The sequence below is a fragment of the Carcharhinus amblyrhynchos genome, chromosome 13 (assembly GCF_965287045.1).
Source record: "Carcharhinus amblyrhynchos chromosome 13, sCarAmb.v2.hapA, whole genome shotgun sequence".
Taxonomy (NCBI): Eukaryota; Metazoa; Chordata; class Chondrichthyes; order Carcharhiniformes; family Carcharhinidae; genus Carcharhinus; species Carcharhinus amblyrhynchos.
In genome coordinates this window covers 9,997,931-10,015,911 of record NC_137336.1, presented here as the reverse complement: position 1 = coordinate 10,015,911, position 17,981 = coordinate 9,997,931, and the positions used below count along the sequence as shown (strand labels likewise).

Genomic DNA, 17,981 nt, shown 5'->3' with positions numbered 1-17,981 from the left:
GTTGTACTTTAACCTGGTGTTGTGAGACTTCTTACCATAACAACAAAACCCCCAGCCCAGAGACACCCTGACAGGAAACTGCCCACCCCCAACCTCCCCGGAGACATCCTGACTACATGAAACACCCCCCCCAAAGACACCTGACAATAAACCCCCTCCCAGTGATACCCTGACAACAACACCCTCCCCAGAGACACCCTGACAACAAACCCAGCCCCCCAAGAGACACCCTGACAATAAAACCCCCTGCCCAGAAACACCCTGATTGCAATGAAACCCCTCCTAGAGACACCTTGACAACAACAAACCCCAGCTCAGAGACACCTTGACAACAACAAACCCCTCCCAGAGACACCTTGACAACAACAAACCCCTCCCAGAGATACCCTAACAACAACACCCCATCCCCCAGAGATACCCCGACAACAAAACCCCCAGCCCAGAGACACCCTGACAAATCCCCTCCTAGAGACACCCTGACACCAACCCCCCTCCAAAGACACTGACAACAACAAACCACCTCCCAAAGACATCCTGACAATAACAAAACCCCCAGCCCAGAGACACCTTGACAACAACAAATCCCTCCGAGACACCCTGACGACAACAAAACCCCCCCCGACACACCCTGACAACAACACACCATCCCCCAGTGACACCCTGACAACAACAAAACCCCCCCCCACCCAGACACACCCTGACAACAACACACCATCCCCCAGAGACACCCTGACAACAACAAAACCCCCCCCCACCCAGACACACCCTGACAACAACACACCATCCCCCAGAGACACCCTGACAACAACAAAACCCCCAGCCCAGAGATATCCTGACACCAACACCAGAGCAGCAGCAACAAACTCCAATGAATACAGGCCCAGCCTGTCCAATCTTTTCTCCTTGGATGATTATCCCTTCCCATCCCAGAAATCAGTTGAGTGAATTTTCTCCCAACTGCCTCTAATGCTACATGCCCACTCTAAAAAAGTCAAAACTGCATACAATACTAAAGTAGTGGAGTCACCAACACCCCGTGCAGCTGTAGAAATACGTCCCTACTTTAATATTCCTTTCCACTTGTAATCATTGATCCCTACAGTGCAGAAGGAAGCCATCTGACCCCTCGAGTCTGCACTGACTCCCACAGAATATCCTACCTTGGCCCTCCACTCTGCCTTATCCCCATAACCCCACACATTTAGTATGGTCAATACACCTAACCCACACATCCTGGCAATTTAGAATGGGTAATCCATCTAACCTACATATTTTCAGGCTGTGGGAGGAAACCAGAGCACCCAGAGGAAACAAACTGGAAGAACATGCAAACTCCACACAGTCACCCAAGGCTGGAATCTAACCCAGATCCCTGGCACTGTGAAGCAGCAATGCTAATCATTGTGTTAACCCCAATAAACAAGAACATTCAGTTTGCCTTCCTAATCACTTGCTGTACCTATCTACTAACTCTTTATGGTTCATGCACCATTATTGTACATCATTAATTACTCTTGAATACAACAATGTTGTTTGCTCAATCATTTCAGAGGGCACAATGAGGTCAAATGCGTTGGTGTGACAATGGAATCACACATCAGCCAGACAAGGTAGGGGCGGTGCTGGGGCCTCAGCTATTTACCATTTATATAGATGATCTGGAGGAGGGAACCGAGTGTAGGGTGTCGAAATTTGCTGATGACACCAAGATTGGTGGAATGGCAAATTGCGCGGAGGGTGTGGAGAGTCTACAGAAGGATCTAGATAGGCTGGGCGAATGGGCCAGGAACTGGCAAATGGAATTTAATGTTGGCAAGTGCGAGGTAGTCCACTTTGGTAGGAATAATAGTAGGAAGGATTATTACTTACGTGGTGAAAAACTGCAGCAGGCGACAGTGCAGAGGGACCTCGGGGTCCTTGTGCATGAGTCGCAAAAACCCAGCCTGCAGGTGCAGCAGGTGGTCAGGAAGGCTAATGGGATGCTGGCCTTCATAGCGAGGGGGATTGAATATAAAAGTAGGGAGGTCTTGCTGCGGCTGTATAGGGCATTGGTGAGGCCGCAGCTGGAGTACTGTGTGCAGTTTAAGGGTGGTGAATCTCTGGAATTCTCTGCCCGTTGAAGTGGTGGAGGCTGCCTCGCTAAATATTTTTAAGACGCGGGTTGATGGGTTTTTGATAAGAGAGGGGATTAAGGGTTATGGGGAGAGGGCGGGAATGTGGAACTGAGCCACGACAGATCAGCCATGATCTTATTGAATGGCGGGGCAGGCTCGAAGGGCTAGATGGCCTACTCCTGCTCCTATTTCTTATGTTCTTATGTTCTTATGACAGCGGATTTGCTTCCCTAAGGATATTAGTGAATTAGATATGCTCTGATGACAGGTTTTATGATCACTATTACGAGCTTCTTATTCCAGATTCTTTATTGAATCAGTTGAATTTACATTCCACATCAGCCAGCATGGGATTTGAAGCCATGTCTCAGGATTCTTAGTCTTGGTTTCTACATCGAGAAATATAAGCTTTGTGCTAACATATCTCTTAAATTAATTAAAGGTTTTACAATGCAGCCCGTGAGAGGTGTTTTTGCAATCCCTAAGACAAGCTAACTAGCTAATATTAAGCGAGTAGTTTTTTCACAGCTGAAACTGGTCTTGAGCACTGGAAAAAAATGGGTGATAATAAATCAGCAGTTCATTTCACATCTTACCTGATTTTATTTTGCAAAGGCTTCCAAGTAAATCGGGCCAGGGTTAAAAATAGGTCACTGATTCACTCTTCACTTTGCCAAAAGATCAATTTAAATTCAATAACTTTTAAATAACCAACATTAAAATAAATAATTCACCCATATTCTTCCTGTGGGAAAACATGGTGATAAAATGTGAAACATTTAATGAAACCCACGCAGATACGGGGAGAACATGCAAACTTCACGCAGACAGTAACTCAAGGCCGGAATCAAACCTGGGTCCCTGGAGCTGAGAGGCAGCAGCGCTAGCCACTGTGCCACCCCTAAACTTCAGCTCATGTAAAACCTGGCTGCCGATACCCTATCTCGCACCAGCCTCTTCCTACTCACCCAGGCGCTCGCTGGATCTCAAACTTAAAATTTTCATCCTCACGTTCAAATCACTCCATGATCTCTGCCCTCCCTGTAATCCCTTCCAGCCCCAAATCTGTCCTCACAACTCTGCGTCTCCGACCCCAACCCCAATCCATCCTCCCCAGTTCTGACCTCTGTGCATTCCAGATTTTTATCCCTCCACCATTGATTGTTATGCCTACAGCTGCTAAGGCCGTAAGCTCGTGCATATCCTCTCCAAAACTTTCATCCCATTTCGGAATCTTCACAAAGCCCTGTTTAAGTCACTTAATATTGCAAATATCTCTTTGCGATATTTGCAAATACTTAAGAGGAAGAGAGAGCAAGGTGGGATTGCTAGAAAATAACATGTTTATTTAATACTGAATACAATCAATGAAATGTATATTACTAACCAACAGCACACATACCTAAATACTTTTCATACTCAACATAATGTATGCACATTCAGAACTAACACAGTCTATGTTACAACTGATTTAAAAATATTGATCTGTACCGTTATTAATATAGAATATATGCGTGAACCCTTCAAACCCCAACCCACCCCCTCCTCCCTTTTCGTACACAGTCATCTTAGGTCATTCATGGATAAATCTAATTCAAGGCAGTTTCATGTTGTGGTTTTAAGGTCAATGGAAAAAAACCTTCTTGCTGAATTTGCGCTCGAAGGAGTCTGAGTTTTTAAATGACTGGGAGGTGGACCGAACAAGATGCTACAGATTTTGCTTAGCGGCGCCACGGCTAATGGGCTCAGTTCCTCAATCGCAGCCAATGTTTTTTTTATTTGGAGGGTTACACTCAAACACTCGGATGTGCTGTACCATGGAATGATGAGACACACAATGGCCCCAGTGTTTACAGGGAGATGGCAAGGGTGACAGGGAATGCAAGCCAATACCAGGGAATGCAAGCCAACCCCAACATCACCACATATGTGACAATTCTGTTGAATTTAATGGTAGGACCTCAATATAACTTTTTTTCCTTTTCACAATTTCCTTTTCCCACCGGATGAGCCATCAGCTTGACACGTTAGTTAAAACTGAGCAAGAAAATCAGAGGCAGGAGATAAATTTCAACTGGCTCTCACTGAGAGGCGATCTTGAGTAGCTTGAGGAAGATTTCTCACCCCTTGACAGAAGGTCTTCTCCTCTTTGTCCCAAAGCATGAACAAATGACCCAGGTTAATCCCCAAAATTTCAACAATTCATTATGAATTTTCTTCATGTATCCACAGGGAAAATATGGATGAAAAGAGTGGCTCAGGCAGGTAGGATCCAGATCCAAAGTAAAGTTTATAAATGTGTTCTCATGTCACTGCCAAGGCGAGCATTGATTATCCCTTCTCTAGTGTCTGAGAAGAATTTCTGTCTGAATTCCTTGTGGTGTCAAGGAGCAAATTTATGGAACTGACCTCATCATAAGAACAGATAGTGTTATCCATTCAAATCAGGATGGCAAGTAACCTGGAGAAGGACTTAAAGGTGAGGTTGTTCCTATGATATTGCTGCTCTTGCAGGGTAAGGGACATATTAGTCATTGGCATGATTGGGTGGATTAGCCATGGTAAATGCATGGAGTTATGGGGATAGGGCAAGAAGGGGGTGACGGAGGTGTGTCTGGGTAAGGTGCTCTTTCGGAGGGGAGAGTTGGTGGGCCAAGTGGTCTCCATTTGCACGATGATGATAACATACATGGACATAGAACACACTTTCCAAATACCAGAGATATTGAATGATTCACTGGTTTCCTACAGTTACTTATACCCCACACAACAACAGAACACTCTACTTGAGGAGGAACTTCTTCACTCAAAGGGTGGTGAATCTCTGGAATTCTCTGCCCGTTGAAGTGGTGGAGGCTGCCTCGCTAAATATATTTAAGACGCGGGTAGATAGATTTTTGATAGGGAAGGGGATTAAGGGTTATGGGGAGAAGGCGGGAAAGTGGAACTGAGCCACGACAGATCAGCCATGATCTTATTGAATGGCGGGGCAGGCTTGAAGGGCTAGATGGCCTACTCCTGCTCCTATTTCTTATGTTCTTATTGTCTGCATTTACACATCACTGCATTAGCAGTTTCCAATACAGGGAGACTCTGAGAATTCCAGATAAATCTCCAGGACATTGTCCAGCAAAAACCCAAGGGAAAGGTCAGGTGTTACCCCAAAATGTGTTACTGTTTGCTTTTACTTTCAACACATTAAAAATGTTGGTGATATGGGAAGAAGGCCTGCTACGTGGACTGCCACAATGAAACAAATTGGCCATCAAAAGTGTTCGTTTCTTTTTCCATTGGACAAGGGAAGGCAATGAGACCTGTAAAATAGACCAATGGCGTGCTGGGCTGGGAGATCAAGTGATAAAACCCTCCAGGATTCCACCCAATCAGAGATGGAGATGTTGACGCAACATGGCCCACAACACAAAGAATACTGTTCCCATTCACAGACAGGTTAAACACAGGACATTGACTTATGGTGGTTGACAAAAGAGAGAATAAGGCAAAATGTCAGCTTTGCAGTGGTGGAAAGAAATTTGGTTATTAAATTGGTGGTGGATTGAGGGTAATTGGTCTTCTTGATGGCAAGTGATGGGAACATTAATACATTAGCATATCATGCATGCTGATTAAAATATGACTTTGCCAGATTAAATTGTACCTTTGGAATTAAGCAGGTGGCGAGCAAGAAACACATACCTTCAGACTGACTGGTTAAATGTGGTACGTAGCAGGTGACCTAGTCTTTCTGGTGGATTTGGATTGAGTAGGAGCTGCCTGTTTTGTTTGGAGATCTTTGGGGGAGAGGAAACATTGATGCATTGCGGGGAGGCCGTGAATGGGGCTTTGTGGGGAGGGGAGATGGGGAAGAGTGACAGACTGAGGGAGGTGACAGCTCCACAAAGGCTCCTAGAGGCAGGGGGAGGAAGCTGGACTACACTGGATGGGTGAGTGTCTCTGCCCAATAGATGAAACATGCTTCTGGGGGGATGAAGGTGATGCTTGAGAGTTGGGGTTAACAGAAGGCAGGTTAAGGGTAGAGGGAGTGTCAAGGATGGCGTTGGCAGGTTGACAGTTACAGGGAGCAGTTCCAGTGTGCTGGAAAGCTGAGCAAGGGTGATGGAGTAATAAAGTAAAAGTTTATTTGTTAGTCACAAATAAGGCTTACATTAACACTGCAATGAAGTTACTATGAAACTCCCTTAGTCGCCACAGTCCGGCGCCTATTCGGGTCAATGCACCTAACCAGCATATCTGTCAGAATGTGGGAGAAACTGGAGCATCCAGAGGAAACCCACGCAGACATAGGAAAAATGTGCAGACTCCACACAGACAGTGACCCAAGCCAAGAACCTGGGACCCTGTGCTGTGAGGCAACATTCTAACCACTGTGCCACCGTGCTGTCCATAGATGACCAAAGGTGATTGGGGCGGGGATCAGGTTGATGGTCACTGAAGGCAGGGCGTGGATGATGGAGGAATGTGCCTGATGACATCCTCACTGCATCCAGATTCCATCGGGAATGAAGATCCTGCAGGATTTCTGTATCTCCTCTTGAAATTTCATGGGGTAAGTACCAGCAGATGCTGCGATTACAAATCCTCCTCACAAACAGCCAGACAGACGCAGCTGATTGGCAAGAAGTGATGCCTGACTGGGTGCTGTTTAAATAGGATGGCCGGATCTCCAACCCCATGAGGTAACGGCGGGGCCAGTGACCTTCTGTCCATCCTCATTGCGTGATTAACTTGGACCCTCACTTGCATATATCTAAATGGCTGGCTGCCATGTGATTGGGCATGGCCAGCTGCTCTGCCTCCCAGCAGTGTAGAAGGAGGTCATTCAGCCCATTGAGTAGCATCTTACCCAGGCCCACCCCTCCCCTTATCTCCACAACCCCACATATTTACCCTGGCTAATCCATCTAACCTATACATCTTTTGACACCAAGGGGCAATTTCCCATGGCTAATCTATCTAACCCACATGTCTTTGGACTGTAGGAAGAGACCAGAGCACCCAGAAGATACCCACACAAATACGGGGAGAACATACAAACTCCACACAGACAGTAACCCGAGGCTGGAATTGAACACATGTCCCTGGCGCCGTGAGGCAGCAGTGTTAACCACTGTGCCGCCCCTCTTCCCGACTGGTTCCTTATTCTGCATAGAAGCTTGGAAAAGACGGTGTTATCTTCAAACGAGTGAAGTTGCTTAAAAGTTACAGCACAGAAACAGGCCATTTGGCCCATCTGCAGCATGCTGGTGTTGATCCTCCTCACAAGCCTCCTTCTCCAAGGGTATAATATTTCTATTCCTTTCAGCTGATTTAGGAATCCATGCTGCTTGACTCATCTGCTCTCTTGGTGAATGTCTGGCCCAGGAAGACTGAAGTGATCTTGGATCAATTGAAAGCCATGGTTTGGAAGTTGCTTTCCTTACTTGTGGTCATGATTAAGATTCTTGGTAACTGAGGTTCCGTTATTAGTGTTTCCTTTTGGTGGTGGCTGAGGAGCAAACATCCCCTGCACCTCACACACAGAGACACAAGCATCTTATGACACTGACATCATGGACTGAGAGCACTCAAAGCTTCCAAAATAAACAAAACTGCATGGCAAAGATATCATATTTACAATATTCCATAAAAAAAGAAAAATAATTCCTCTATATAGTCCCGTTTTGTGCAAAAAAATGCTAATTATAAGGTGAAATGTAATGGGCAAGAATAATCTCAATAGATGCAACATAATACAAACCTGACATCTACAATGGCTCCTATCTGTATAATAATACCCTGAAAATACTTTTACTCCAGATCAGAACCAGAGAAAGGTCCCACTGAGAAGAAAGAAAATGTTGGAATTGGTGAAGACAAGTTCCTGCCAAAAGAGTTAAACAGTCAATGGTACATATGGACGCCCTTATAGCACAGTGATCTCTTCATTCTGCCACTCTCTACCACTGCCCTGGGCCAAGCTATACATATCTTTAAAAAGGATGAGCATTCCAGTTCAACCCCAAGTTCAGACCCCCATGTTCCCAAACTCAAGGAAGATCGTGATGTACCAGGACCTCTGAGAAGTCCTGCTGGAGACCCAACTCAAAGTAGTGCGCGGCAGTGCCAGGGAGTGTATCCCAGGGCAAGGCGCCATGTCCGATCGATGAGGAGCTTGGGTTCCAAAGCCGGAAGGGGGGCTGAGGGGGCAGCGGAGTTATATAGTCTGGACGGAAGACTTGAGGGAGTTGAGGAAACTCACTGTTTGGGAGATAGAGAGATGGGATGAATTCAGAGAGTGGGAGACGGTGCAGACAGGGCTTGATTTTAACATGGTAAAGCTCTAAGAAAGAGAAAGACGGCAGGACTGGGAGTTGGAAATTATAAGCAAACATCATGTCTGAAACACAAAATCCTATTTCTGTGACAATTTCACGTCCAATCAATGAAACATGAAATAGAACAGTCACATTCACCCCAGATACAAATGTACATTTGACAATCTAATCCCTGCCCAGTGGATAGTGGACATGTTTACAGTAGGGACTCCTTGCGCTGCCAAGATTTTCACATTATTATTCCAATATTTGACTTGCCCTGATTCCCACAGGACCTTCCAGGCAACACATTTAATTGGGATTTTTCTCAGAGTTTGTACTTTAGAAAAAGTTGAACATTCCGAGGAAGTTCTGCAGGTCCCAGGATGTGACGATCACAGGAAACTGTCCTCCACGTCAGGCAGATTAGCATCATCTTCAGTGTCCATCTGAAGCTCCTTGGGGCCCTCGGGCTCCTGAGCAGAATCGCTGGTGTTGGTCACTTCTCCATTCTCCACACATACAAGGGAACTGAAACGAGAGGATGGAGAGAGCACATCTTAATAACCCTTTCCATTCATTAGTACAGTTAATGTTTCCTCTTCAATAGCGAATCAGATGAAGGGCCAACACCCATAGTATAGGAGGTTGACAAGCTTACGAAGGAGAGAAGGTAATGTCAGTCAGCTTCAGTCAAGAGGCAATAATTAAATCTGCTCAAATGGAAACAAAGGACTTGCATTTCTATAGTTCCTTACACAACCTAATGACATCAAAGCATCTTGTGGCCAATGATGTCCTTTCGAAACATAGACACGGTTATAACATAGGAAGCACAGCAACCAGAGGGGAGGCAATGGCCTAGTGGTATTATCACTGGACTATGCATCCAGGAACTCAACTTGTGTTCTGGGGATCTGGGTTCGAATCCCCAGAACATTTCAATAAAAAATATCTGAAATTGAGAGCCTACTGATTGACCATGAAACCATTGCTGATTGTCAGAAAACTCTAGCTGGTTCACCAATGCCCTTTAAGGGAGGAAATCTGCCGTCCTTACCCAGTCAGGCCCACATGTGACTCCAGAGACACAGCAATGTGGCTGACTCTCAACTTCCCTCTGAAATGGCCCAGCAAGCCACTCAGTTCAAGGGCAACTAGGGTTGGGCAATAAATGCTGGCCAGCCAGTGATGCCCAGGTCCCACAAATGAATAAAAAAGCCAATGTGCACACAGCTAGCTCCCAAAGGCAGCAATGTGATAATGGTCAGATAATCAGAGAAGTTGTAGTTAGGTGACAAGTTAGAAATTGAAACAACAAACTAATGAAAACAGTGCAAAATAAAACTAGTAAAAATCATGAAAAATATAAATTGTGGGAGATAAAAAATCAGTTCATTGAAATATAGAATAATACATCACAGAGGGAGAGACAGCAGAGAGTAAAAGGGCTGAATGGCCCAGCTATTACTGTGTGAAGCTTGATTTTTTTTACCTTGGCCTTGTTCCTGTGGCAGACTGAGTTGGGGAGTTCTCTGTCTCATTGCTGGGATCTGCGGACTCCTCAGTGGGCTCTGGGTCGGGCAGTGGGATGATGTAGCCATTGTTGGTGCCATTGGGAAGACCTTCTGTGCAGTTGGAGTAGATCACATTGTCGTTGAGTTGGAAGAACTTAGCCCCAGTGCGGCATATCGCTGGGTGGTCACTCTTCAGGAAATCCTGGTTAACCTGGGCGTATTTCTAGAGGTGTGTTGTGGAGTGGGGGAGGGGACAGAAACCAATCAGCATTTTAGACATGTGGCTATTGCAAATTCCACTCTTCGTACCACCAAATATACCATCTTGTCAGTTACATCGCCTTACGCGCGCCTTGGTCAAAATGACCCCAGGTTTAAGTGTGTACACGTGCCGTTATTGACACATCTGGTATTGGGGGTAAGACACTAGTACAGGCACACCAGTGAGGGTGGGGTGGGGGGGGTGATGCTAATGTTCTCGGTGAAGGGGTTTGGACAAGACAATAACGCCTGATTCCGTTTTGAGATCACGTCTGTTGCTTTGGGCCGTGAGCATTTGATAAAGGACAAAGAACACAGGAACAGGTCCTTCAGCCCTCCAACCCTGCTCCGATCATAATACCCTGCCTAAACTAAAACCGTATGCACTTACGGAGTCCGTATCCTTCCATTTCCATCCTATTCATGTATTCGTCTAATTGCCCCTTATCGTACCTGCTCCCACCACCACCCCACCCCGGGCAACACGTTCCAGACATTCACCACCCTCTGTGTAAAAAAATTTGTCTTGCACATCCCCTCTAAACATTTTCCCCACGCACCTTAAACCTATGTCCCCTAATGAATCCATTCATGGGATGTGGCCATCATTGGCGAGGACAGGGTTCATACACCCACAGTGCTGTTAGGTAGGGAATTCTAGGATTTTCACCCAGTGACTGTGAAGGAACAGTGATATATTTACGAGTCAGGATAGCGAGTGACTTGAAGGGGAGCCACCAGATGGTGGTGTTTCCAGGTATCTGCTGCCCTTGCCCTTCTTGGTCAACAGTGGGCAACCTGCAGCCCGGAGGCCACATTGAACCATCAGGGTTCTGAATGCGGCCCCACGAAACATTTAGTTGATCATTTCCCATGCGTAGGGTGTCCACATTCTGCTGATTTCCATCCATGTAGTATTTTTCCTACTGGAGTGACTGAAGTGATTCGTGCGTAAAGCAAGGTCGTAACACAGCTTGGTACGGCTCCTGCTCTGTCCAAGACTACAAGAAACTACGAAAGGTCGTGAACGAAGCCCAGTCCATCACTCAAACTATACCCTTCCATTGACTCTGTCTACACCACTTCCTGCTGCCACGGAAAAGCATAATTAAGGGCCCCGCACACCCTGGACATTCTCTCTTCCACCTTCTTCTGTCGGGAAAAAGATACAAAAGTCTGAGATCACATACCAATCAACTCAAGAACAGCTTCCTCCCTGCTGCCAACAGACTGGTGAATGGACTTACTTCGCATTAAGTTGATCTTTCTCTACACCCTAGCTATGACTGTAACACTGCATTCTGCACTCTCTCATTTCCTTCTCTATGAATGGTATACTTTGTCTGTAAAGCGTGCAAAAACAATACTTCTCTCTGTATGTTAATACATGTGACAATAATAAATCAAAATCAAAGTGGTGAGGTATGTGCTGATTGTTCACAGCAATGACTTGAAGTTGGTGACAGTTCCATTAATATATGAATGATTAAGCATTTTTTATAATTTGTTACAAAATATTCAGTCTGTATGAAATGTTTCATTCAAGCGTTATGATTAGTGAACAGTTCCGATTTCAGTTTTGCAGTCATGGAGATGAAGGCGGGCCACTCACTAGTCTGGGCTCTCCATCACTGTTCTCGGTGGTAGAGGTCAGGGATTTGGAAGCTGTTGTCACAGGAGCCTTGGTGAGTTGCTGCAGTGCATCTTACAGATGGTGCACACTGCAGCCACTGTGCATGAGTGGTGGAGGGAGTGAGTGTCTAAGGTAATGGATTGGGTGACAATCAAGCTGGTGCTTTGTCCTGACTGGTGTTGAACTCGTTGAATATAGTTGTAACTACACCCGGGTGCAAACACTATTGTTACCAATAAAGCACACAAGTAAATATTCCGAGAACAAAATCTGTATTTCATTCAATTTTGTATTTACCTTCTTATAGCCCTCAGTGAGTAGGTTTCCCATGTATTGTACTAAATTGGAGAATGAAGGTCTCTTCTCAAACTCATCATTCCAACATTTCTGCATGATTTGATATCTGCAACATCATTTCAAAAACAATCTTAAGGTTAGGCCATAGGCAACATTTGCCCAGACTTATTTTCTTACTGTGGAACTCCTTCCCCTCCCTCAGTCCCCACTCCCTTGGTTACCCTGCCTCAGTCCCCATCAGTCATCTTCCCTCTGTCTCCCTCTGCACAATCCCCCCTCCCTCAGTCCCTCTCCCTCAATGTCCCCTCTCTCAAACCCCCCCATCTCTCAGCCCCTCCATCCGTCTCCTGTCTGGACTGTGGAATCCCCTTCCTCCTCCCTTATTCTCCCCTCCCTCAGCCACCTCCTTCCTCGAGTTAGTGTTCTCCTTTCCCACCCGCATCTCCTTTATTCACCCTGGGCTAATTTCTCCTGTTCTTTTCAATGCGAGGGGTTACGGGGCCCCTTGACCTTGGCTCGATCCTGACCATCATCCTTGCCTCTCTAGCTTGTGCCTGGCTCAGTCTCTCCTGACAGTGACTCACATTTCATCGGAGGCGTAGTGAGGTTTGGGCATTCTGTAACCACGTCTAATGGCATTGTAGAACTGGTCGTTGACAGGAAGCTCCGGGTATGGTGTCCCACCTTGGAAGGAAAGAAACAGAAAGATAAAAGAAAAAGTAAAAGAGAGGTAGAAAGAGGGAGTAAGAGAAAAAGGAGAGTGCAAGGAAGGGGGAAAAGAAAGAAGCTACAGTTACTTTGGCATTAAACATCAGTTTAATTGCATTCTCATTGTTATAAGGCTCAGTCTAGTCATCAGATCTAAATTTAAAGACTTGCATTGATGTAGCACCTGTCAGACTCTCAGGACATTCTGAAGCATGTCACAGCCAATGAAAGACAGGTACTGTTGCAATGTAAGAAATGTGGCAACACAGAATAATCCCACTGCAGTTTATTTATCTTTTAGTATTGTCACACACACTTTTTTCCATTTGGGGAACAGTGGAGGGAAGTGATGCAAGGTTTTCTGAACTAATTATCAGCCTGCTGAACCATGTAATGAACGTGGCCAATAAGTCCTGGCCCTGGGACTCGAACCTGGAGGTTCTGGTCCAGAGGGAGGATGCTACCTCTGTACCACATGATGGTGATCGGATGATTAATGATGGCGATTGAGGGATAAATGCTGGATCAGGACATTATGGGCGGTATTTTACCAGCACGTCTGCCCGAGATCCGTACTATCCCACCTGAGGCCAACAGAGAACGCTGTTCTCCGAGCCTTGACCGCCTTGGAATCAGGGCAGCCTATGGTTTCCTCACAATAATGCCGGTGTGAAGTTTTACACCTGAGTGGCCGCGGTTTAATATTTAATCTGAAAGATGGACCCCTACCCTGGACAGTCCAGCAATCCCTCAATCCCCTGCTGGATAGTGTGCTCAAGTCCCTGGAGCGAGAGATAAACACACAACTTTTGATTCAAAGGTGAAAGACTGTGCTATTCATAGGCTCCATAGAATCCCTACCATGCAGGATGCAGCCCTTTGGCCCTTCAGGATCTGCATCCACCCTCCGAAAGAGCATTTTACGCTGTCCCCTGCTCTATCCTCATAACCCCATGCATTGACCAGGGCTAATCCACCTAACCTACTTATCTTTAGACGCTAAGGGGCAACTTAGCATGACCAATCCTCCTAATTAACACATCTTCGGACTGTGGGAGGAAACCAGAGTACCTGGAGGAAGCCCACGCAGACACGGGGAGATGTGCGAGTTTACACAGACAGAGACCCAAGACTGGAATCGAACCCAGGTCCCTGGTACTCTGAGGCAGCAGTGCTAACCACTGTGCCGGCACTAAACCAAGGCTGACAACCAATTAATCCCAACCACTGGATTCCTTGGGAGAGCTGATGTGGACACCAGCTTCTTTTTAAGGGCTTGCAGAGAACATTGGAACAGGAAGAGGCCATGCAGTCTACTCAGCCATTCAATGAGAATGTGGTTGATCTATATTCTAACTTCACCTGTGTGTAAAGTCGATGTGATTGTGGTCAGTAGGAGGGTGCACTGAGATGACAAGACGTGCGATTTATCTCGACTTGACGTAGCAACCACTCTGAGTTTTCCCCCCGAACACAGGAGTGTTCTTAATGATGAAGAAGAGTCAGAGAGGGAAGAGGGATGTTTGGAGGTGCCTTACCAAGGGTGAAGATCTCCCAGAGAAGGACTGCGTAGGACCAGACGTCACTCCGTGTGGTATACAAATTGTTGAAAATGCTCTCTGGCGCCATCCATTTCAGAGGCAAAAAGGTCTGGGAACCAGATCAGTTATTAGTTACTAACCAGGTTATCATACAAACTACTGATACAGCCAACAAAGTGAATGCAGCAAAAATAACTCATCGTGACTTCAACTTATAACACACAAAAACAAGGGGAAGGTAGAGAAAAGGGGGGAGATAGAGAGAGAGAGAGATGGGGGGGGGGTGAGATAGAGAGAATGGGTAAGTTAGAGAGAAAAAAGGGAAGCTAGAGAGAGAGAAGGAAGGGGAGATGGAGGGATTGAGATAGAGAGATGGAGAGACAGAGATGGATTGAAAGAGAGAGATGGAGAGATGAAGAGAGAAATGGAGAGATAAGAGAGAGGGGAAGATACAGAGAGAGGGGAACATTGGGAGAGATGGGGAAGATAGAGAGAGATGGGGAAGAGAGAGAGGGGAAGTTAGAGAAATAGAGGGAAATAGAGAGAGAGAGAAGTGGGTGGGGGGGAGACAGAAAGGAAAAACAGATGGTAATATTTATACGATTTGTGATATTTAAATAGATGGTGAGATACTCACACTCCCTCTCGATATATAATTAGAATCATTCATTATGTCCCGTGCCAATCCAAAGTCACAGATTTTTGCAAGTTTTCCTTCACAGATCAGCACATTCCGTGCTGCTAAATCCCGATGGACACACTGTCAAAACAAAACAAAAATTATTCCTTCATGGGATGTGGACATCGCTGGCTAGGCCAGCATTTATTGTCCAACTTGACTTGCCCCTTGAACTGAGTGTCTTCCTTGACCATTTCAAGGTGCAGTAAGTATGAACCACATTGCTGTGGCTCTGGAGTCACATGTAGGCCAGACCAGGTAAGGACGGCAGATTTCCTTCCCTAAAGGACATTAGTGAACGAGATGGGTTTTTACGACAATCGACAATGGTTTCATGGTCACTTGATTGGGAGTAGCTTTTTAATTCCAGACTTTATTAACTGAATATAAATTCCATCAGCTGCTATGATGGGATTTGAACCCACATACACAGAACATTAACCCGGGTCACTCGATTACTAGTCTAGTAACATTCCTACTACGCCACTGTCTCTCCCTACTGAAAGTGAAAACAATACTTATACCCAAAAAAACCCGATAGAAACGCTGTTAAAACTAAAAAGCAATAATTCATCACAACTCCACAATAGTACACCCAGAACACAGTAACATCATTGGGGTGGCTCAGTTAACATTGTTGCCTCACAGGGACCCAATTCTGGCCTCAGGTCTGTGTGGAGTCTGCATGTTCTCCCCGTGTCTGCGTGGGTTTCCTCTGGGTGCTCCGGTTTCCTCCCAGACTCCAAAGATGTGCAGGTTAGGTAGATTGGCCAGGGTAAATTGTCCCTTAGTGTCAAGGGGAATAGCAGGGTAAATATGTGGGGTTACAGGGATAGGGCCTGGGTGGGGTTGTTAACGGTTCAGGCTTGATGGGTTGAATGACCTCCTGTACTGTAGGGATTATATGATTCTATTCTATGATTATCAGGAGCTGAGGTGGGGCATCCCAGGGATATTATCAGGAGGGTAATCCCCATAAATCCAATTACATCATCAGGAACTGACAGGACATCTGGTGGAGTGTGGAATATTTGAATTGTTTGATCTGATTGGCTGTCAGTATTCACAGCCAGTGACTTCCAGCAACAATCCAACTCATTGGAAGCAATCAAAGTAAGACAGTTTGGGAATGTGGATGAGCAAAGTGTGTGTATCCTCTTCTGTTCCTGCTCCACATTCCCCCTCCCCTGGTTCCATATACAGGCAGCCAACACTTGACTGGCTCAGAATGTGAAAACGACAGCACAGACCCCAACACAGGCAGAGACAGAGCGAGATGGAGACAGACATGGTAGAGATAGGTTGAGAGGTTGACACAGCAACACAGTCAGACAAACACAAAGACACAGTCAGAGACCTGACGGAGACACAGGGACACACAGAGACATGATCAGAAAGACAGAGACATAGGAACACACAGAGACAGAGAGGCAGTGACATAGAGCGAAGCAGTGACACAGAACGAGGCAGAGACAGAATTGAATGGCTTACATTTTTTAATGAGAGGAATTCCATTCCTTCTGCCACTTGGTAACTAATTCCGACCAGATCCATGTAGCTCAGTATTGGAGACTCACTGATCAGTAGCTTATCCTCTGTGACCTCCCGCTCTTCAAAAGAACATGACAGTCTGGGTAAGGCACTCGCAGTCAGGATGGGCTCTGTGACATCTTTCAGAAACACACCAACTGGTGTGACACATTACCAATCAGTTCCAGATGTACCACTTGCTATTTCAGGGGAAGACATGGCAGCCATTTTGTGCAGAGCAAGATCCCAGGGCCACCGCGAGCGGTTAGTCCGTGCTTCAGGTGGCCTTGGTTGTTGAAAACATGTTAGTCTAGGACAAGAGGAGAATCGATGCTTCTCCTTTCATGATACCCAGGGATCTTTAATATAGAAACATAGAAACTAGAAGCAGGAGTAGGCCATTTGGCCCTTTGAGCCTACTCCACCATTCATTTTGATCACGGCTGAACATCAAGTTCAATATTTTGATCCCCCCCTTCCCCCATCCCTTGATCCCTTTAGCCTCAAGAACGATATCTAATTTCTTCTTGAAATTTAACAAAGTTTTGGCCTCAGCTACATTCCGTGAATTCCACCACTTTCTGGGTGAAAAAATTTCTCCTTACCTCAGTTCTAAAAGGTTTACCCCTTATCCTCTAACTATGACCCCTAATTGTGGGCCCCCCCACCATTGGGAACATTCTGAATCTATCCTGTCTAATCCTGTTAGAATTTTGTAAGTTTCTATGAGATCCCCTATCACTGAGTATCCACCTCTCTCAACTTACACCAATTCAAGTAATAATCTCTCTCCCTATTATTGCTACTCAAGTGGATAACCTCACATTTATCCACATTATGCTGCATCTGCCATGCAGATGCCCACACACTCTGCCTGTCCAAATCACATTGAAGCATCTTTGCAGCCTCCTCACAGCTCACCCTCCCACCCAACCTTGTATCATTTGCAAATTGGGAGATATTACATTCAGTTCCCTCTTCCAAATCGTTAATATATAATGTGAACAGTTGGGGTCCTAGCACAGATCCCTGCTGAACTCCACAAGTTACTGACTGCCAATCAGAAAAAGATCCATTCATGTCAACTCTTTGCTTCCTATCTGCTAACCAGCTTTCTATCCATCTCAAGACATGAGCTGCAATCCCAAGTGCTTTAACTTTACATTGGATAATGCCCATTTAAATCCCCAGAGGGGTCCTTGTGTTAACCTCTCAAGAATCGGCGCATTCCAAAGTCAGGGTTATTATCCCACCTGGAATAGGCCGGACTCTCTGGGATTAATGACTAATCCCCAGGAGGTTATGTGAGCTAATCCAGGAGAAAAATCTTGGAAACGTTAAAAATAAATGTGTCTTTGCACTTCTTTAAAAAGTTTTTTTTAGAATT

The 17,981-nt window shown here is 45.7% G+C and overlaps 1 protein-coding gene across 1 annotated transcript in view; it reads right to left on the bottom strand.

Annotated features, from left to right (window-relative positions):
• Positions 1–3,439: 3,439 nt before the first annotated feature.
• The window catches only part of pdgfrb (platelet-derived growth factor receptor, beta polypeptide), a 52,208-nt gene continuing 37,666 nt past the window's right edge, over positions 3,440–17,981 (bottom strand). Inside the window, exons 15-21 of the mRNA XM_080201268.1 lie at positions 16,556–16,674; positions 15,023–15,145; positions 14,383–14,494; positions 12,721–12,820; positions 12,137–12,242; positions 9,924–10,168; positions 3,440–8,959 (exon numbers count right to left, since the gene is read on the bottom strand). Of these exons, the coding sequence (XP_080057394.1) occupies positions 8,824–8,959; positions 9,924–10,168; positions 12,137–12,242; positions 12,721–12,820; positions 14,383–14,494; positions 15,023–15,145; positions 16,556–16,674 (941 nt within the window). The 3' untranslated portion in view covers positions 3,440–8,823. The remainder of the gene's footprint in view (positions 8,960–9,923; positions 10,169–12,136; positions 12,243–12,720; positions 12,821–14,382; positions 14,495–15,022; positions 15,146–16,555; positions 16,675–17,981) is intronic.